Source organism: Callithrix jacchus, chromosome 4 (assembly GCF_049354715.1).
Source record: "Callithrix jacchus isolate 240 chromosome 4, calJac240_pri, whole genome shotgun sequence".
NCBI lineage: Eukaryota > Metazoa > Chordata > Mammalia > Primates > Cebidae > Callithrix > Callithrix jacchus.
This window is the reverse complement of record NC_133505.1, coordinates 12,967,996-12,989,482: the sequence shown is the minus strand read 5'-3', so window position 1 is coordinate 12,989,482 and position 21,487 is coordinate 12,967,996. Positions and strand designations below refer to the sequence as shown.

Genomic DNA, 21,487 nt, shown 5'->3' with positions numbered 1-21,487 from the left:
CACTAAACATTCTTTTATTTCAGCTACCTCAAATTTAAGAGTAAGTGATGAAATAAATCAGTCATCCATTTGACGTCTGATAATATTATATCTGATACCAGGTTGTTAAGGGTTGTATCTATAATGAGATCTTTATCACAGTTCTGTAACTACAGCATATAAACTTGGCAACAAATACACGCATCCCTGCAAAAGCTTCCTAATGACTGAGATGCAACCTTTACTAGAAAAACATAATCCACTAAGTAACACACGCTTCTTGGTTGCCAAATACATAGACACTTCTGAGATTTGATGCAGCTGTCAAGAGAAAGTGTACTATACTTCTGATAGCGAAGTACTGTCCACCATCCTTATCTGCTGTTACAAAATTAAACTTTTCCTAGGCTGGTTGAAAAACACTCATAAGATTTTTTGTAAAACGGTTTTGCACGAAAAACATCATTTATATGAGCCTCCCATTGCTGTCCTCTCACCCGACATGTCAGTTTTTTGACTCGCTGAATGATCTCCCCGCTGCTGTCTACGACTTCAAGGCTCCCACTTTCACTGGAATTCTCCGAAGAGTCATCCTCCACCACACGCTCTGGAACAGCTCCGGTAACACGCATCACTTCCACGTGGAGACGCCCTGCAACCTGGGTCAAGGATCAGAGCACCTTAGAGTGAAAAGACATCTCGTGGGCAGCCTCGACCCAAGACAGACGGGCCTTCTACAATGGACGTGGAGAGGGGCTCTGCAGCTGCTGCTTGGTCGTCTTTGGCAAGGGGAGTCCTGCTACTCCCTGAGCCAGTCCATTCCACACTTGCCCCTGTGATTGTCCTGCCTTCCTTTCAGACAAATTTGCCTTCCTGCAACTTGCCTTCTAGCGTCATCCTCAATCGTATTCTCCCACAGGATAGCCCAGGAATAGCTTAAAGGCAGCTCTCATATTCTATTTGGAGTCATCTATTATCCATGGTATTTTTTTTTTTTTTTTTTTTTTTAGACAGAGTCTTGCTCTGTCACCCAGGCTGGAGTGCAGTGGCATGATCTCAGCTCACTGCAACCTCTGCCTCCCTGGATTCAAGCGATTCTCCTATCTCAGCCTCCTGAGCAGCTGGGATTGCAGTCGTCTGTCACCAAGCCCAGCTAATTTTTGTATTTTTAGTAGAGATGGGGTTTTACCATATTGGCCAAGGTCTTGAACTCCTGACCTTGTGATCTGCCCACCCTGGCCTCCCAAAGTGCTGGGGTTACACGTGTGAGTCACCACACCCAGTTCACTGAATACTAAAATAAAAACACAGCTTCTGCCATCAGGGAACTCAGTCAAGGGAGGAAAGACAGAGAAGTAAAAACTCACTATCAGGTCAGGCGCGGTGGCTCACGACTCTAATCCTAGCACTTTGGGAGGCCAAGGCAGGCAGATCACCTGAGGTCAGGAGTTGGAGACCAGCCTGGCCAACATGGTAAAACCCTGTCTCTACTAAAAAAAAAACAACCCAGGTGTGATGGCTCATGCTTGTAGTCCCAGCTACTTGGGAGGCTAAGGTACCAGAATTGCTTGAACCCAGGAGGCGGAGGTTGCAATGAGCCAAGATCGCACCAGTGTACTCTAGACTGGGCAACAGAGTGAGACTCGATCTCAAAAAACAACAACAAAATAAACCTCACTAACAACAGCATAGACTAGTTGCTATAGTAGATGAATGTGTAAGTTGTTATGGGATAAATTTATCCACTCAACAAATATTTACCAAGAACTAGCTGTGCCAGGAACTGTGCTAAGTGCTTCGTATGCAACAGCAAACCAAACTGACAAGGTACCTGGGCTCCTGCAGCTTTTATTCTCTTGGGAGTAGAGAATGGGTGTGTCACTCAGACTGGGGCTGGGAGCAGGATGAAGAAGGGCTCCATAAAGCAGTGCCATTAGATCTAATCCAGGAGGAACAGCATATCGAAAGCCACACAGATATGTGGAGAGTTACTTTTAAACTTTTTTATTAAAAGGTTTTAAATTTTCTATCATGGTGGCTCTCTGGATAGGAGCCAGTTTAACAGTGTTTCTCTTAAGGCTGGCTGCACAGAACCAAATTGGAGGAAAAGGATTATCCTGCAATTTGCATTCTTGGAGTGCTTTAATTGTCTTAATTATCTTTCATAACACAGTTTCAGGTTGTAATGACTGTGGCTGTGAAGGTGACACATGTTCTGGTAGTGCTGCTGTCATCCTAAACAGGGAAGGTTATTTTTAAAGGCAGATCAGATCCAACTTCCACACAGCAATTGGCACTGGAACTAAGGACCTAAGAGAAATTACATAATGATAACTGAGAAGTAAGACAAATAAGGAAGTAGTAGTAAGATCGGGAAAAAAGGAAATGAAATCAGAAGATAGTTGTTCTTAAGTTTTGTTTTTTTTAAAAATGCTTTTTGAGACTCTAATTCATTTTAATATAATTTCAGGGGGATTAATGGAATACTCAAAGCATACCACAGACTACAACTTAAGAAGCCCTAAACTAGGGACTCAGCCATTGAATCACTCTGCCATGTAAACTGTTTTTTTTTTGGAGACAGGGTCATGCTCTGTTACCCAGGCTGGAGTGCACTGGTATGATCATGGCTCATGGCAGCTTAGACCTACCTGGGCTTTGGTGATCCTCCCACCTTAGCCTCCTGGGACTATAGGCACTCATCACCATGCCTGGTTAATTTTTAAATTTCTTTTTTAGAGATGGGGTCTCACAGTATTGATCAGGCTGGCTCCTAACTGCGGTCATTTTTCCCATGGGAAAAAGCACTGCTAGGCACTGGTTCGCTGGAGGAGAATGTCCATGGGGTGTTTCCATAGTAGATGGTTGACTGTGCACTCACACCCACAACTGGGAACCTGGGTCTATTTTATGCAGCTTCACTTTGGGCAGAATGACATCTTATTCTTCGACTGCTCTACGAATCACAAGAAATAACTTGGTATTTCAAGCTACATTTTCTGACAGATCTTATGCCTACCTAGGCCACTATATCTAAATAGCTGAAACACCAGAGTTTACAAGGAGGGTAACACTGAGTCATTGAACCCTGTTTCCTTTGAGTACTCTGGATTGCAAAATAATCCTCCCAAGTTTTATCTTATAAAGATCATTTAGGGGCCGGGAAGGAACTAGAGTATATTGCAAAGGTGTGAGATTACCTTTAAAAAGAGAGAGCATTATGGGGAACAGAGCTGAATCTGGTTTACAAAAAATTTCCAATTTGATTAAAACAAAGAAAAAACTTGTGAACACCAAATACTGAATGTGTTAAAATAATCTTTTAAGACCACAACTTAATCCTCTACTAATATCGATTAGCTTTAAAGCTTCTACTAATATCAATTATTAGCAGAGAAAAAAGAATGCAGATCTTGACTATTTGCCCTAGTTTCTTGATCGACCTCAACAACACAGCTTAAATAGAATGAAAAACAAAACAAAAAACCAAAAACTCGGCCCACTGTCGTTCTCCAAGGCTGGCCTGTGCTTACCTCCCCCTGCTGGCTGATGATGGGGACTGCATACTGAAGTTTCACATCACAGAAGAGACATTCCAAGAACACATTCGCCACCCCGATGAGGTTGTGATTCTCTTGGGCTTCATAGAAAGGGTCACCTCGTTTCCCATAGAGTCTCTTTGCCTGGGCAGTAGGAGGAGCCAGTGGGTGGATGAATAAGAAACACAACATCAATTTAAATCATATTATTTAAAACTAGCATTTGAAAAAAAAAAAAAAAAGGATTAAAGAATCTACCCATTTAAACAGAAAGTAAAATTAGAATGTCACATAAATAAAAACTAAATTAGCCAGGCATGGAGGCACATGCCTGTGGTCCCAGCTACTCAGGAGGCTGAGGCACAAGAATTGCTTTGCTTGAACCCAGGAGATGGAGGTTTCAGTGAGCCGAGATCACACCACTCCAGTTTGGGTGACAGAGCAAGACTCTGTATCCATTAAAAAAGAAGAAAAAGAAGAAGAAAAACTATTCGCCTGTGGGAGGGGCCTGTTTGTTGGGGAGCTAAGTGATGCCTGTGCAGAGGATTCCTCTTCAGTTCCTGCCTTGTCTTCCCTATTCACCTCATCGGCAGCTTTTTCATTTCACCTCCTTTGCCAAGTCTTCTTTTCTACTGCTAGTGTCCAAACAATGGATTATGCAAGCTAAAATTACCCTTAGTTATCCAGCCACGATCACAGCTAGGTGTGCATGAACACACATCAATGAATGCAAAATCCACACTGGCTCCAGCCAAGCTGATTTTTCACAGCACTGACAAAATGGCATACATTTACTTCATTCTACTTCTTTTCACTTGAAATGTAGTAAACGTGAAGCCAAATAAGAATCTACTATATGTTTTCTTCATCTAGTTCCCATCTGTGTGGGGATCACATGTTATATTGCTGATCCAACTTAGCACTTCTTTCAAAATCACTTGTACTTTATTTTCCTAATATATCAGCAGCACTTGTGTGTGTGTGTGTGTGTGATGCTTAAATCACTTATAGTCTCTGTTTATTTTTAAATTTTTAATTTCTTTTTGAGACAGTTTCTCTCTGTCGCCCAGGCTGGAGTGCAGTGGTGCTATCTCGGCTCACTGCAACCTTCACTGCCTCTCGGGTTCAAACGATTCTCCTACCTCAGCCTCCTAGTAGCTGGGATTACAGACTCCTGCCACCATGCCTGGCTAATTTTTGTATTTTTAGTAGAGACAGGGTTTCACTATGTTGGCCAGGCTGGTCTCGAACTCTTGACCTCAGGTGATCCGCCCACCTCGGCTTTCCAAAGTTTTAGGATTACAGGCATGAGCCATCACTCTCGGCCCATATTCTCTGTTTTTAACATAACCAAATCTCCTTGACATTTTGTCTCTTTTACCTCAGGAACTTTTTCCTTCCATTCTTGGTAAAGGTCTCTCATATCAATTAATTTATTCTCCAGCTTCTCAATGGTCCACACTTGGGTGCTCTTTCCTTTCCTCCTCACTTGGATAGCTGGCTCACTCACTATTGCACCTCTCTGCAGAAGCAAGATACACAAAACAAACACTATTATAACTCCTTTTTCGATTGCTAAATGCTAAAGCAATATATACACAACAGTAACAGAGTAAGTTTGCAAAATACATGAAAGTATACAAAAGAAGATAAAATTCTACCACTTAGGAGCTAGTCTTGTTTGTTTCCTATCTTCTATTTACACTCATGCACACTTTTTAATTTTTATCACAATCAACACCAAACAAAAGTATAATTTCACACCCCAATCCTCTCATGAGTTTTGACACCGTGATCACTTTTCTTGTATTATTTAATATTCTTCATAAGCATGTCTTTTTTTTTTTGAGGTAGGGTCTTGCTCTGTCACCCAAGCTGGAGTATAGTGGCATGAGCCTGGCTCACTGCAGCCTCAACTTCCTAGGCTCAAGCAATCGTCTCACCTTAGACTCCCAAGTAGCTGGGACTACAGTCATGTGACAACATGGCTGGCTATTATTATTATTTTTTGGTATTTTTTGTATAAATGGGGTTTCGTCATGTTGCCCAGGCTGGTCTCGAATGCCTGCGCTCAAGCAATCCGCCCACCTTGGCCTGCCAAAGTGCTAGGATTACAGGCATAAGCCACCAGGCCCAGCCATAATCATGATTTTTTAATGGCAACATAGCAGTAGCCATAGCATATGCATTTACTACACATTTGACTAATTATTCTATTGTTCAACATCATTGCTGTTTCATGTTTTTTGCTATTATAAAGTCCACTATGATAAGCATCCTTGTATATAAAGCTTTATGGACACTTCTATGACTATGGGCTTAGAATAAATTTCTCAAAGTGGAACTACTAGATCAAAAGATTAAAACCCAGCAAGACTGATAAGATACCCCCGACTCATTTTCTAGGTTGCTTGCTGAAAGGAAATGAATGGATGAAAAGTAACCTTCTTTCTTTTTTTAAATTTAGTTTTCTTTCTTTCTGAGTCACAGAAAAAAAAATTTTCTCGCTAGGCATGGTGGCTTATGCCTGTAATCCTAGCACTTTGGGAGGCTGAGGCAGGTGGACCACCTAAAGTCAGGAGTTCGAGACCAGCCTGGCCAACATGGTGAAACCCCGCCTCTACTAAAAATACAAAATTAGCCGGGAATGGTGGTGCATGCCTGTAATCCCAACTACTTGGGAGGCTGAGGCAGAATCACTTGAATCAGGGAGGCAGAGGTTGTGGTGAGCTAAGATCCTGCCACTGCACTCCAGCCTGGGCAGAAAGAGAATCTCTGTCTCAAACAAACAAACAAACAAAAATGAAAAACAATTTTCTTCCAAGTTTTTCCCTACAGGAAAAATTCTTCAAAGTGAATGAGAGGAAGTGAAATGACAGGAAGCTCCTGAATGCCTGCAGAGTTCTGGGTATTTGAAGCCAGGTATTATAAAAAGTCTTCCTTTCTTGTGGAATTCACCCTTAAAAAGGTACCATAGCTGGCCGCACACAGTGGCTCACGCCTGTAATCCTAGCTCTTTGGGAGGCCAAGCAGGTGGATCACTTAAACCAGTCTGGCCTACACGGCAAAACCCTGTGTTTACTAAAAATACAAAAATTAGCCAGGTGCGGTGACACATGCCTGTAATCCCAGCTACTAGGGAGGTTAAGGTAGGAGAATTGCTTGAAGCCGGGAGGCAGAGGATGTAGTAAGCTGAGATGTGCCATTGCACTCTAGCCTGGGTGACAGAGCGAGACTGGGTCTCAAAAAAAAAAAGAAAAGAAGGTACTATAGCTTATATATATCCCCCATTTCAGAAAGGGGCATTTAATGAAAAAAAAAAAGCAAGAAAAATATGTGTTTCTAGTTTAATTGTTTTAAAGAAGGCACATAAATTAGGAAGTCCTTCAGCCACTAAAATTCTGCATATTCTGCTTATTACATATCTAAGAACATCATTTAAATAGCATTCATACTCAATGAGGTGTATAAAGAATGTCTTGAAAAAAATGAACACCTCTGGCTGGCATGAGGATGTCCTCAGGAACGTTTCTGGGGTTTCAGTGTGAGGTCCTATTTTACAATATTGACTACTGTGCATCCTGCTGTCTCACTTGAAGGACATTCTTACCTTCCTATTGGCACTGAGGTTTGCAGCAGGGATCTGAAGAGTCACCTGGTAATCGGTGAGTGTGCGCATTTCCTCAGCCAGGAAGTTTGCTTCCCTCACCAAGGTGTTAGCTTTCACCAGCTGCTCTCGCAGCTTTGCCAGGCTTTGTCGGAAGAGTTCATCCCTGCAGTGTCACAGAAGACGAAACGAGAAAATCTAAGAAAACTGCAATCCTGTTTCTAAGAGAGCATCTTATCAGAAAATGGTAGGAAACTCCTCTCGGGCAGTGTTTTTAAAACTATTTTACCAGACGACCTCTAATTCTTCCCTCCTGTCCACAGATGGGCCATCTGTTGAGAACTACTGATGGGGAGCACATTTTTTTTATTGCATTTTAGGTTTTGGGGTACATGTGAAGAACATGCAAGATTGTTGCATAGGTACACACATGGCAGTGTGATTTGCTGCCTTCCTCCCCTTCACCTATATCTGGCATTCCTTGATGGGGAGCAAACTGTTGAGTGACTTAACTGAAAATCACATTTAAAATTATGTAACATTTGAAAACGATCAGACTGTGATACGAGGATGCAAAGAACCAACCCGGGAATCTTTGGGAAAAACAAACGATGCTTACGACTTGTGTGTGCTATGGAAGGGTGGTGGGGCCAGGAAGGGTTGGCAGATGAGAGAAACCTGGAGTCAGAAGAAAGTATTTTTCATGACTTCCGCAATTGGTAAAAGTCATGCCATAGTAAGGTAGTTCTGCAGTAGCAGAAATTCTTTTTTTTTCTTTCAATTCTCTATACAATACTACTTGTTGATAAAAAGCTCTAATATCCCGACTTGGTCAAAACCCTCTTGTATGTTCTCTCAGCCCCATGCCTTTAGCCTCCACAGCATTTGCCATACTTAGAACTTTTCATTTTTACTTGTATAATTATTTGTGTAATATCTGCCTCCTACTAGAGGCTGTAAGTGCCCTGGGGCAGGACTCATGTCTTTTTTTGCTTGCACTACACTAGTTCCTGGCCAAGTGCATGGCCCATCATAGGATATTCACAAAAGACCCAATGAATAAAGAAAAGAGTGCTTCTGGATTTCACATGTCAATCTGGGTTCAAAAGTCACTCCATCTAGTGATCACTCTGTGCCAAATATAACTTCTCTTTTCCACCATTTATACACCTCAGGAAGCTCTTACATCATAGAAAAATAATGAGTTCAAAGCATCCAAATCTCTACTCCACACCTATCACCTTAGAAATGACAGAGGACGCATGCTGTGAGGATACTAATGTAAAGAAAACAGTTTCTTAAAATAGTATTACCAGCTGAGAGCAGTGGCTCATGCCTGTAAACCCAACACTTTGGGAGGCCAAGCTGGGAGGACTGCTTGAGGCCAGGAGTTCAAAACCTGGGCAACATAGCAAGACCTCATCTTTCTTTAAAAAAGAAGAGAAAAGAAAGAGAGAAAGAAAAAGGTGACATCATTTTTCCAGTCACCCATGCTTAGCTTTGTTCAGTTGGCTCAGTCTCTTCCCTTTTCTACAATGTCCAAAAAATTGATTCTTCCTTTGAAGCATCTCCTAAGTCTCTCTCTGTGTGTTTTATCACATTCCTGGCTCAGGTCCCTCACACCCTTCCCAATCATGTGACAGCACCAAGGCTCTTCTTGCTCCACTACAAGACAGTCCTTATCAAGCCCTGCCTTCCTTAGGTCATTCCTCGGCTCAAGGCCTTGCAGGGCTCCTCTTCTCCCATAAAATAAATCCCAAACTCCGAGTCTGTGGCCTCCCACAACCCCTATCTTTTAGTTTTGAGCTTAATTTTCCCTACTCTTCCATAAATTACCTTCTAGACAGTGGTCCCCAAACTTTTTGGCAGCAGGGACTAGTTTCATGAAAGACAGCTATTCCATGGACCGATATTGGGGAGAGGGAGAGTTTTCGGATGATTCAGGTGCATTACATTTATTGCACACTTTATTTCTGTTATTATATTGTAATATATGATGAAATAATTATACAATTCACTAAAACATAGAATCGGTGAGAGCCCTGAGCTTGTTTTCCTGCAACTGGACAGTCCCATCTGGGGGTGACGGGAGACGGTGACAGATCATCCGGCTTTAGACTCTTTTAAGGAACAGGCAACCTAGATCCCTCACATGTACACAGTTCATAATAGGGTTCACGTTCCCCTGAGAATCCAGTGCCACTGCTGATCTGACAGGAGGTGGAGCTCATGTGGTGATGCCAACGAAGAGGAGTGGCCGTAAACACAGACAAAGCTTCGCTTGCTGGCCCACCACTCACCTCCTGCTGTGCAGCCTGGACCACGGACCTGTACCAGTCTGTGGTCCAAGGGCTGGGGACCCTTGTTCTAGACTATACAAAACAGTTCTTTTGCAGTCTCCCAAATACGTCTTATTGTCCTCCATTGCTTCCCATCTGTTCAAGTCAATCCACCCATCCAAAATGTCCTTCTGCTTTTTCTCTGCTGATCAAACTCTGCCTCTCAAATGCACTTGAAATCCTTCCATCTCCCTGAAAATCTCTGTAGAAGACTCAGCTTCACTGAGATGTCATCTTCTACTGAACAACCAACAAGCTTACTGTGCAGTCTGCCCGCCTGGTGATTACATGCTTGCTTGTCACTCAACACATTCACACAATCAATGCATATGATATTTACTAGATACCTACCAGGTGACCACATCATTCTAGGCAATAGCGATACTTCAATAAATGAAATGGATTCCCTGTCCCCTGAAAGTTATTTTCCAGGGTAGGAGATAGAATGCACACAAATAACTATTAATATATAATTGTAACATTTCCTATTGTTGAATAAAACTGTTCTTTAATTTACTATTATGACTTAAGTTTTCACAAGTTTATATCTTGTTTCATACTACATTCTAAGTGTACAAAGAGAATAAATGATATCTGTAGCTTTCTTTGTGATTCTTATGAGTGTTTAAGTACACTTGATTCTCAACCCATCAACATTCATGTAGGTAAGAGTCCATTATTTCACAACCCATCAACATGTACTTAGGTAAGAGGTCTAGCTTCTTATATAACGACATACAATTAATGACATCTTAATTTTATCCAGTGAAACCTGACAAAAATCAATAACGTAACTATTCTTATGTCTTTGAAAGACAATCCCAAAATATCTCGTCTTTTTTTTTTCTTCCTTCCTTCCTTCCTTCCTTCTCTCCCTCCCTTTCTCTTTCTTTTCTTCTATCTCTCTTTTTCTCTCTTTCTTGGAGATAGGGTCTCCCTATGTTTCCCAGGCTGGAGTGCAGCGGCTATTCAGAGGCATGCTCACAGTGCACTACAGCTTGAAACTCCTGGGCTCAAGTGATCCTCCTGTCTCAGCCTCTGGAGCAGCCAAGACTAGAGGCATGTGCCACCATACCTGGCTTCTATAGTTTTTTTTTTTTTTTTTTTTTTTTTAAGAATTTAAGCCCCAAAGAAAATCAATCTGGAATTAAGGGAAATGAAAAAAAAAGTATTTTTTAACTATTTAACCAAAAAACACTAAGATTAAAAGCAAACCACCTTCTTTAACCACATACTTTAAAAAAAATGTAAATATTTTGACTTTCATTTTAGGTTCAGGGGTATATGTGCAGGTTTGTTATATAGGTAAATTCATGACTTGGGGGTTTGATGTACAGATTATTTCATTACCTGGGTAGTTAGCATATTACTGACAGGTTTTTTTTTTTTTTTTGAGATGGAGTTTCGCTGTTGTTACCCAAGCTGGAGTGCAATGGTGTGATATCGGCTCACCACAACCTCCGCCTCCTGGGTTCAAGCAATTCTCCTGCCTCAGTCTCCCGAGTAGCTGGGACTACAGGCACGCACCACCATGCCCAGCTAATTTTTTGTATGATCTCGGCCTCAGTTTCCTTATGTGTAAAGGTAGTAGCAGTTGTGAGGATAAGAGGAATACAGGAACAGCAATTAGTACCTGGGACATGGTATAAATGATCTACAGATGTTAGGTGCTGCTTTTTCTACTACTGTTAATTATTATCATAACACAGGTGTTATTAGGGGACTGCAGAGAGACCTGGATTCAAACTCTGGCTTCTTCACTTACTAGATGGTTGATTAAAGCAGGATATTTAAACTGATTGCCTGACCTATGAGACAGAGATAATAGTTCCTAAGGTGTAGAGCTGCTGGGATGTTAAATAAAATGCCTGGACTATGACAAGAACACAACAGAAGTCTGCAATAAACAACCTGTTGTCCTTATTGTGGTGGTAGAGATTATTACGATTACCATTTCCTCCACCACTCCCTCCTTTGAGAGTTCTGATATAAATATTTTAAAGTCATAAATCTTTTTTTTTTCTTTTGAAATGAAGAAGTCTTGCTCTTGTTGCCCAGTCTGGAGTGTGATGGCATGATCTCAGTTTACTGCAACCTCTGCCTCCCGGGTTCAAGTGATTCTCCAGCCTTGGCCTCCTGAGTAGCTAGGATTACAGGTGCCTGCTACCACACCTGGCTGATTTTTTTTTCTCTATTTTCAGTAGAGACGGGGTTTCACCATGTTGGCCAGGCTGGTCTTGAACTCCTGCCCTGAGGCAATCCATCCACCTCAGCCTCCCAAAGTGCTGGGATTACAGGTGTGAGCCACCTCACCTGATACAGCCTGGGTCAGGTTCTTTCTCTGTCACCCAGGCTGGATCACAGTGGCATGATCACAGCTCACTGAAGCCTTTATCTCTGGGGCTCAAGTGACCTTCCCACCTTAGCCTCCCAAGTAGCTGGGATTACAGGCATGTGTCATCATGCCTGGATAATTTTTTATTTTTTTGTAGAGATGAGGTCTCACTATGTTGCCCAGGCTGGTCTTAAACTCCTGGGCTCAAGCGATCTTCCCAGTGACCTTATAGACATGCACCACTGTGTCTGGGTCATTTTTATCTTTTGTAGAGACAAGGTCTATGTTGCCTAGGGTAGTTTCAGACTCCTGTGCTGAAGTGATCCTCCCGCTTCAGCCTCCCAAAGTGCTAGGATTACAGGTGTGAGCCACTGCACCCAGCCATAAATCTTAAACATTCACATTGAGTAGATTAATCAGCACTGAAGTTGTATTTAAATAGATTCAAAAGTATGAGAAACAAGAAATAAGAAAAGATGCTTTTGTGTTTACAGAAATTCTTCAAACTTTCTAAACTTCCATACCTGCCTGTCTAAGCCTTGCAACTTGGCATCATTTTTACTGAAGGCTAAAGGGTTGTGGGGGTAGGAGGGACCCTTAACAGCTGACATCATAGTAGACAGTAACGGTGAAAGAAAAAGCTAATTGCCAGTAAGTCAGATGTGGGAATAAGAGTTCTCCGCTAGGTTTGTCCCTGACACATCTCACAACCCCCTCCCTCAAAGCCCCATGGCCTTGGGGCCTTGATTCTGGGCTGCCCAAGTTGCAGTTCTTACCTCTCCTCTGCCCACTGGGTCACCTTCTGCTGTGCTGTCTGGCTGCTGTAGGCCAGGCGGTCGGGGCCGCTGCTCTGCGGCTGCCTCTCGGGGGAGAGCTGCTGGCGGAGTTGCTCCAGTTCCCGCTCATACATGAGCCGCTGCTCCTCTAGGGCACTTCTCTTTTCTTCTAGGTATTGTTTCTCCAGGACCTGAACCACATTTTGAACTGGGTCTAGTGAGCCAAGAGACAAGGCAAGGTGTCTTAGTGGCGGCTAAGACAAGCATTCATACCAGGCACTACAGCCTGCGGGGACTTCCTCTAGCAAGAACCCTTTTCTGCTCCAGAATCTAGCCAGTCAGTATGCTTTCTGTGAGAGGCCTAATCAGTGAAATCCTCTCCAATTCCTTGTTATTGGCACTGCAGTAAATGCTATATATGTACGTTCTCCACATTCTCTGTGTTACTTTCTTCAATTTGATGAGCTCATCCTAATGTTTAGATAAATCACTAATCTACTACCAGCAGATGGGGGAAGAGAGGGGAATGCGGTCCTGGCCACTGGGATCGTGAAGAAAAACTTCACGAAATCTAGGACGACTCCGAACACAGAAGCATATAAGATTTCATCTTTCTTTATGGTCATTCATTTCTATGTCCATTTAATATCGCTTTTGGTATATGACAAAGATTTATGACTTTCATTACAAATCTTATTAGTCTTGAATTTCTCTAAGGTGGGAGGAAACTTAGAGATCACAGTATGTGTTTGAAAATATTGGTTAAGGATATGGTCTGGCTATTTCTCAGACTAATATCTAAAAGGACAATTTACTTGCAAAAATAATAAAAATCTCTTTCTAACATTTCACGTGTACAAATACAGTGCTCACTACAATGCACATGGGTGAAAAGGTATAGACATACTAACAGATCTTGTTCCAGTGAGCCGCCCTGATGGTTGTGGTGTAGGCAAGACTAGACTTTGAAATGCTAACGGGCTGGGCAGGACATTAACTTGGTAATGACCAATGAGCTTGATACTGTGCGAAGATCAAGGCTCTAGCCACAGGTACAAAAGGAGAAAGTTACTGACATGACTAAGTGAGGACAGTGTAGGGAAGCAGAATGTTAGACAATCTCCTAGTAGAACAAGAAAATCATCATCACAGTCAATATTTCCCAGAAGTACATCCCGGAGAGATGCGTTCTCAGACCAGCCTGGGACATGAGTCCCTCCTTGTACATTTGCCTGCTATTCAGTGCTATTTATGCTGTTCCCACACACTGGCACTCAGTTTAATTTCCAGAATAGAAGCTGAAAATTAGTGACTCAGGAGGAAATTTTATATTATCTGATGATAGCTATTGACTGACTTTTCCAAGATATCTTATCAACTTGTAAAATACACATGTAAATTGTACTAATTTTCTATATTAGTATTAAGAGAAAAAGATAACATGTTAGCTTCCAAAAATAATTCAAAACCAAGAGAAATAATTTTTTTTTTAAATTGCAAGAAAAGCTCAGTACAGGTGAGTTGTTTTAATAAAAATGACAACCACAACGGCAACAATAACTCTACTAGCTCCTGGCTACATCTCAGGTAGAGGCTCCACCTGCTTTGCATGCATCACCTCATGAAAGCTTTGCAACAAGCCTAAGTGTGGATATCACCCCGATTTTAAAAATAAGGAAATAATGGGGCTCAGAAAGGCGAAATAGCTTATCTACCTCACGTAGCTACAAAGTGACAGGGTCAGGTTTTGAACTCAGATAACTAATTAACCAATTGGCTGGGGTAGGACATTCACTTGGTAATAAACTGATGTGGTATTCTTACCCCCAGTGTTTTGCCTACATTTAGTATTCTGTAAAGAATGATACTTCTAAAAATGATACTGTTTTGTTGATATAAAATTCTAAAATAGAGCATTTTTTTCAAAGAAAAAAGTTCTTCATAGAGTACTGATATAAGAATCCCTAAAACATCTCATTTAAAAAGCTGATGGAGAATAAACTGGGGACTGAGTGTGGTGGCTCAGACTCACACTTTGGGAGGCTGAGGTGGGCAATCACTTGTGGTAAGGAGATCAAGACCAGCTTGGCCAACATGATGAAACCTGTCTCTATTAAAAATACAAAAATTAGCTGTGTATGGTGGCGCATACCTGTAGTCCCAGCTACTTGGGTGGGTGAGGCAGGAGAATCACTTGAACCTGGAGGCAGAGGCTGCAGTGAGCTGAGATCGCGCCACTACACTCCAGCCCAGGTGACAGAGTGAGACTCCATCTCAAAAAAAAAATAAATTAATTAATTTAAAAAAAAGTAAACTGGGGGAAAAAAAAAAACCCAAACCAAAAATCGAACAAAAAATCTTATGCCAAGGTAGATCCTGGGTGGGTAAAACATTATTTACTGAGTAACAATCTATGTATTCCTGAGCATCAGAACTGCTGACAAAGTCCTACTACTGCTAAAAATAAATAAATACGAGAAATACGGTAACATTTTTTGAGGGCGTCTGAAGACATTTTAAATGTAAGCTCTAGAGAAGTAAAGTTCTTTCAGAATTAAAAAATACATACACATATTTCTCAAACAGTATATAGGCTCTGGGTTTAAAAAAGAAAGGGCAGGGTGCTATGGTACTTGCCATAAATTTATATTTAGAGCCCAACTGTCCTAACTTAGTGTTTATAAATCTTTTCCACAGAAACTGGAAAACGCATCATTTTATAAAAATGCATTATAGGGTTTTTGCTACGAGATACTGAATAGAATATATAATCCACATTTCCATTGTTAGTCAGTAGTGCAGAAACACACATGACCCCAAATAACTGAGACAGAGGGGATCTCACCCCAAGGTTCCATGCTGACACAGGCCACGTGAGTGAGGCTGTTTAAAACCACACCAGTCGCTGTCATGACACAGCACTAACACTACACACCAGGAAGGATGAGTGGCCACGAATCGAAGTGCAGATACAGAAGAGGATGCAGCTCAATGCATCCTTCCTCTGAGACTCCCAGAGTAGAGTCCTGTAAGCCCCAGATCTGGAACGCCCAGATCTGCCCTCACCACACACAGCTCTGGTGGAGGCTTAGGGGCTGGGTTTTTGTTTTGCCTCGGATCCCCAACATTAGTCTGGAAACAGCTTTCTCACAGACATCTTTGATGGCATTGTCTTTTTAAATAGATTAATCGGTTTCAAGTCTTAACTCCTACACAGACCGTATTTTAAAATAGACCATCCAAATCAGCAAGTCGATCTGACTCTATGATGTGGCCCAGGACAGAATCCAAAGATTATTCAGCCGTTTCTCAAAATACCAATCAAACGTCAAGAGATTGCCCACAGGTTTATTTTTCCCATCACTTTCCTTTTCTTGGATGAACTGTTTTAAAACTGAGTAAGCCAGGTAGCCAAAGCCAAGATCTCAAAGAGGTTAAGAATTTTAGAAAGAAAGGACCACATTTACTTTGGGCATAGCATTTTCTTGTTCTCATGAGTTTTTTCTTTACTTAGTAGATAACTATGCAATGAGCTCAAACTGACCCAACATTGCAAGAATGGAAAAGAGAAAATGGCACTGGTAGTGGTGCTGGTAGGGGGGTAATTATATGAGAAAGAGAATTAGAATTAATTCGCACCAAAATGTCTAAAATACTAACTTGAAGGGAAATAGGTCTTTGGAGAAAAAAAAGAACTCTTTCTCCCAATTTTTTGTAGAGATGAAGTCTCACTATGTTACCCAGGCTGGTCTCGAACTCCTGGCCTCAAGCAATCCTCCTACTTCGGCCTTCCAAAGTGCTGGGACTACAGGAGAGTGACATCACACTTGGCAAAGTTGCTTTTTCTTTAGAGCTGCCATTGACATTGAAAAAAGAGATGATTCCTATTTTGTTTGATTCCTATTCTAACCCTTGGGAAGAAGGCATTATTGTCCACAGACACTAGGCTTCTTTTTACTTTTAATTTAAATGAATTGGGCTTTAATTTAAATGAAATGAATTTACTCTAGAAACTCAAAAATACATTATTCTAACCTACTACTGGGATAATGTAGGTGAATATATGCCTGGAAGTACCACTGACCTGAATTGCTCTGCTGTCAACAGCAATGAAGCCATCAATAACAGCAGTAATAATACCATAATACTTTTCAGTGCTGTTTTAACCATAGAGAAGAATAGCTGCTGTTAGATTTTAACCAAAATCTGGGAGGCAAATGGAACTGGGACATGGGGTGTGTGTGTGTGTGTGTGTGTGTGTGCGTGTGTGTGTGTGTGTGTGTGTTGGTGGGGGGATGCCTGTAATTGAAAAGGAACATTCCCAATGAAGAATACAAAGCACCTTCATCAGCCAGAAAACTCCAGCTTCTTCCCAATCATGTTAGTTAGATTTTTACCAAAGCATGGAGCATAAGCATCAATCAGCAGCAATGCTAAAAACCAGCCAAGCTCCCTCATGCCAATGCCAATCGGTTAAAAACCTTTATCCCAGTGTTTGTGGAGGAGCTTCGTCTGAAACCACAAGAGAGGGAAGAGGATCTTCAAATAAGACCACCAAGGGGATGACCACCAGGCAGACAGGCTTATTATCGGGAAGCCACCTAGCAGTAGAGAGGAATCGCAGTGAACACCGTCCAGCCACCAGCATGTCAGCACTTGCATCAGAGACTGTGCATATGTTCCAGAGGGAAGCTCCACTGGAACTGGGTAAAGGGTGGGGTAGGGGGAAACAATTTTTTTTTTAAGATGAAGTCTTGCTGGGTTCAGGCAATATTCCTGTCTTAGCCTCCCAAATAGCTGGGACTACAGACATGCATCACTATGCCCAGCTAAATTTTTGTATTTTTAAGAGAGACTGGGTTTCACCATATTGTCTTGTAGGTCTTATAAGCCTCATTCCTGGAACACCTAGATCTGCCCTCACCACACACAGCTCTGGTGGAGGTGTCGGCGCTGGGTTTTTGCTTCACCTCTGATCCCCAACTGGTCTTGAACTCCTGACCTCAAGTGATCAGTCCACCTCCGTCTCCCAAAGTGCTGGCATTATAGGTGTGAGCCACTGCACCCAGCCATAAACATGACTTCTATATGGATAAAATCAACACTGGAGAGCAAGGCCTGATCTGGGATACAAAGAGTAACTCATGTTAACACCGTGCATCAGATCCCTGATGACTATTGGTTTGGCTGAGAGGATCAAAGGAATTAACAAATGCTTACTAAATACTCATTGGTTATTCAAGGAGTTAATTTATATATAAGAAGATAGTAACTGATTAAAATAAGAAACCTATGGTCTGGGATGGATACATGACTAAGCTGATACCACCTGTAAACTCTGCAGAGTTAGCAACCAGAGACATCTAGATCTGTGACATCAGCTGAAGCAATGAGCTCTCTCCAACGGGAGTTCCTCCACCTGGAGTTTGGAGTCTACATCCTCCTGCACACCGTGTATCCACTCAGGCTTCCAAAAGATCACTCACAGAAGACTTGCTGCTCAGTCAGGTTGTTAAATGACCCATTAATGTGATTCTGATGTCTGAACATCACTTTGGAATGTTTGGGATTCCTCCCAACTGGTGGAGAAGTGGGAGAGTAGAGTGAAGCTTGATTTCTAGCTATGGTCCACCCTATACCAGGGCTAAAATTAACACCCTGCTAATCTTAACACCCTACTCTTGCTGTTTAAAGGCAGAAATTGACAAACTTTTCTCATAAAGTTTTTTTCCCCATTTTTTCTTTGTGGTTCTATATTTATATATATATTTTTTTTTGAGCAGAGTTTTGCTTTTTGCCCAGGCTGGAGTGCAATGGCATGATGTTGGCTCACTGCAATCTCCACCTCCTTGGTTCAAGTGATTCTCCTGCCTTAGCCTCCCAAGTAGCTTGGATTACAAGCACTTGCCACCATGCCTGGCTAATTTTCTTTTGTATTTTTAGTAGAGATGGGGTTTCACCATGTTGGCCAGGGTGGTCTTGAACTCCTGACCTAAGGTGATCCACCCGCCTCAGCCTCCAAAAGTGCTGGGATTACAGGCAAGAGCTACTGCACCTGGCCTCTATACTCTTCATATAAATACATCACACTTGTTTTTCATATTCTGGCCTTTTCTTCCTTCTGTCTTTTCTTTCTTTCTTTTCTTTCTTTCTTTTCTTTCTCTTTTTCCTTTCTTTCTTTCTTTTCTTTCTCTTTTCTCTTTCTTTCCTTCTTTTTCTCCTTCCTTCCTTCCTCCTTCTCCTCCACCTCTTGTTCTTCTCTCTCTCTCCTCCCTCTCCCTCTTCCTTTCCCTCCCCCTCTCCACTCCTTTCTTTTTTGAGACAGACTCTGGCTCTGTTGCCCAGGCTGTAGTGCAGTGGTGTGATCTCAGCTCACTGCAACCTCTACCTCTCAGGTTCAAGTGATTCTCATACCTCAGCCTCCCAAGTAGCTAGGATTACAGGCATGCGCCACCTGGGTAATTTTTGTATTTTTAGTAGAGATGGGGTTTCGCCATGTTAGCCAGGGTGGTCTCAAACTCCTGGTCTCAAGTAATCTGCCCATCTAAGCCTCCCAAAGTGCTGGGATTACAGGTGGCACACGACTATGCATGGGTAATTTCTGTATTTTTAGCAGAGATGGTTTCACTATGTTGCCCAGGCTGGTCTTCAAGTCTTGGCCTCAAGCGATCTGCCTCTCTTGGCCTCCCAAAGTGCGGGGATTACAGGCATGTGCCACCACACCCAGCTACTTTTTCTATTTGTAGTAGAGACAGGGTTTTGCCATGTTGGTCAGACTGGTCTTGAATTCCTGACCTGAGGTGATTCGCCTGCCTTGGCCTCCCAAAGTGCTGAGATTACAGGCTCGAGTCACAGTGCCTGGTCCTGTATTTCATTTTCATAAATAAAAAAAGAGGCTTCCTGAGGCAAAAACTTCATAAACAGAAATCAATGAAAAGACCAAAAGCTTTATTCCTGCAACAGAATCTCCAATCTGATGTGCCAGAGATCTGACTGATAATCATCTCACCATGTGCTCGCCTTGGCAGCACATATGCCAAAATTCTCTATGCTCAAATTCTTCCTAGATAGGCTTATTCAAAAAGCAAAGTGAGAAAGCCAATATTTAAGGGAAGAGGCTCAACTGTGAAAAACAAAATGCTTTCCAAGCCCCCTGCTGGGTAGAGGCTGCCTGTCTTAGGGTCCTCCGGGCCCTGGAGGTCCACCCTGGTTCAAGATGGGAAACCTCAGGTGCCGCAAGATCAGATGAATGGGAAGGGGAGGTTGGACTGAGCCTACAAACTATCTTCTCAGGTGCCCCTAAACGCAGCCTCAGTTTTATCCTCATAAAATCCTTCTAGTCCCAGAAATATCATCTTGGGCCTGGTAACAGGAGAACACTGCTGTCTGGCTTCTAAGTCTCAGTCATCAAGTCTAGCAATTAAGAGACAGGGAGATAGGAAAAGAAAAGGCTGATTTATAAAACAGCAAAAAAGGAAAGAATTTGGCATGTATTTTATTTAACGCAGGCAGGTGTGTATAGACACAGAATAAGAAAGAAAATGTGAAGGAACACGGACTTTTAGATGTGAAACTTGGAGTATAAGTCCAATAAAGAGGCTATAAAACATTTCATTTTCACTATTATTTTTGTAAAAGTGATTTGGGCTTATTAAATAAGTATCTTTGGGGTAAAATCTCCAACTGAGTTTACACTAAAATGCTATGACTTTCATCTTTCCATTAGATTCTACTTGAAATTCCTGAATTTATTTTCACTATCATTTTTGTAAAAGTGATCTGGGCTTATTAAATAAGTATCTTTGGGGTAAAATTTCCAATTGAGTTTATGCTAAAATGCTATGACTTTCATCTTTCCATTACATTCTATTTGAAATTCCTGAATTTATATTCTCTTGGAAATGTTCACATTCTCAAGGATTCAGATATGACAAGTTCCATAATGAGAAATTTGGTAAGGAATTCTGTCAAAATCATTCAGTACTCTAGGCCTGTGGAAACGTTACCACAATTGGCTTGGGAAGAAGAGGTCTCAAAAATGGGACAATCCATATCCTGGTTGTAACTGAGGGAGAAGAACATCTCCTCCAAATCTTGTCATTAGTCATTCACTGATGGCCTTTTAAAGAAATGAGCAGTTTTACGTGTTTAAATGTGGAATGGAATGACACTTTAGGCCTGCTTATCCCTCACTAAATGGTGTGAGATGAGGAAATACCCCAGACACTGGACTACGGAGTGTGGGTCTTACCATTACTATTCAGAGTTTTCATGATAACTTCCATCTGTGCAAATTCATAGTTATAGTCTGGTTCAGAGGAAGCCTCACTGGCTGCATCCAGGTCATGCTCCGGTGGACCCGTTTCTTTCTCAAAGTCTTTCAACCAATCTCGACGCTTCCTCTTAGGTAAGTTTATTCTGTGGGGTTTTTCACCGTTAGAGAAAATCAACTTGTTTTACACTTAAATAGATAACAGAAAAAAAGTATAAGAAAATATATCACAGAACACAAAGACATTACCTAAAAAAGTGATTATTTCCCCATAGAATTCGGTCACCATGCCACAGCTGGGTAGTACTGCACACAAGGGCGCCGTTCACACAGGACCTGAGAGAACACGAGGGAAAATACCAGGTCAATGGGAGGGAGCATAAGACCCTGCCCTGGCAGCCAAAGAGGTAACCAGGGAGCTTTCTCTTAATAATAAATGCCTTCCAACTACTACTTAAAGCAGGAAGAGCAGAACGTGTAACCACTATGAAAACACACAATCTGACCTATGAGGACCAAGGGCTGCCAACATCCCTCAGAGAGTGATAACCTGACACGATGCACTCCTGATGGAGACAGAAAGCACTACCCATAGCCACCCAGCACCCTAGCACCATCCATGGCTATTCTTGTCAAAATT

General features: G+C 41.9%; 1 protein-coding gene across 43 annotated transcripts in view; it reads right to left on the bottom strand.

Moving 5' to 3' along the window:
• The window catches only part of KIF13A (kinesin family member 13A), a 222,455-nt gene that overhangs the window by 42,675 nt on the left and 158,293 nt on the right, over positions 1 to 21,487 (bottom strand). For 24 of the 43 annotated variants that reach the window (XR_013533669.1, XR_013533671.1, XR_013533670.1 and 21 more), the window contains exons 15-22: positions 21,097 to 21,183; positions 20,827 to 20,993; positions 17,057 to 17,176; positions 12,576 to 12,789; positions 7,129 to 7,291; positions 4,900 to 5,040; positions 3,513 to 3,662; positions 477 to 638 (exon numbers count right to left, since the gene is read on the bottom strand). Coding sequence is in view for 37 of the 43 variants with exons in the window: in XM_035294815.3 (XP_035150706.1) it covers positions 477 to 638; positions 3,513 to 3,662; positions 4,900 to 5,040; positions 7,129 to 7,291; positions 12,576 to 12,789; positions 17,057 to 17,176; positions 20,827 to 20,993; positions 21,097 to 21,183 (1,204 nt within the window). In the remaining 6 variants the exon portion in view is untranslated. The remainder of the gene's footprint in view (positions 1 to 476; positions 639 to 3,512; positions 3,663 to 4,899; positions 5,041 to 7,128; positions 7,292 to 12,575; positions 12,790 to 17,056; positions 17,177 to 20,826; positions 20,994 to 21,096; positions 21,184 to 21,487) is intronic. The other 19 variants (XR_013533673.1, XR_013533674.1, XM_078368241.1 and 16 more) reach the window with 1 other exon arrangement.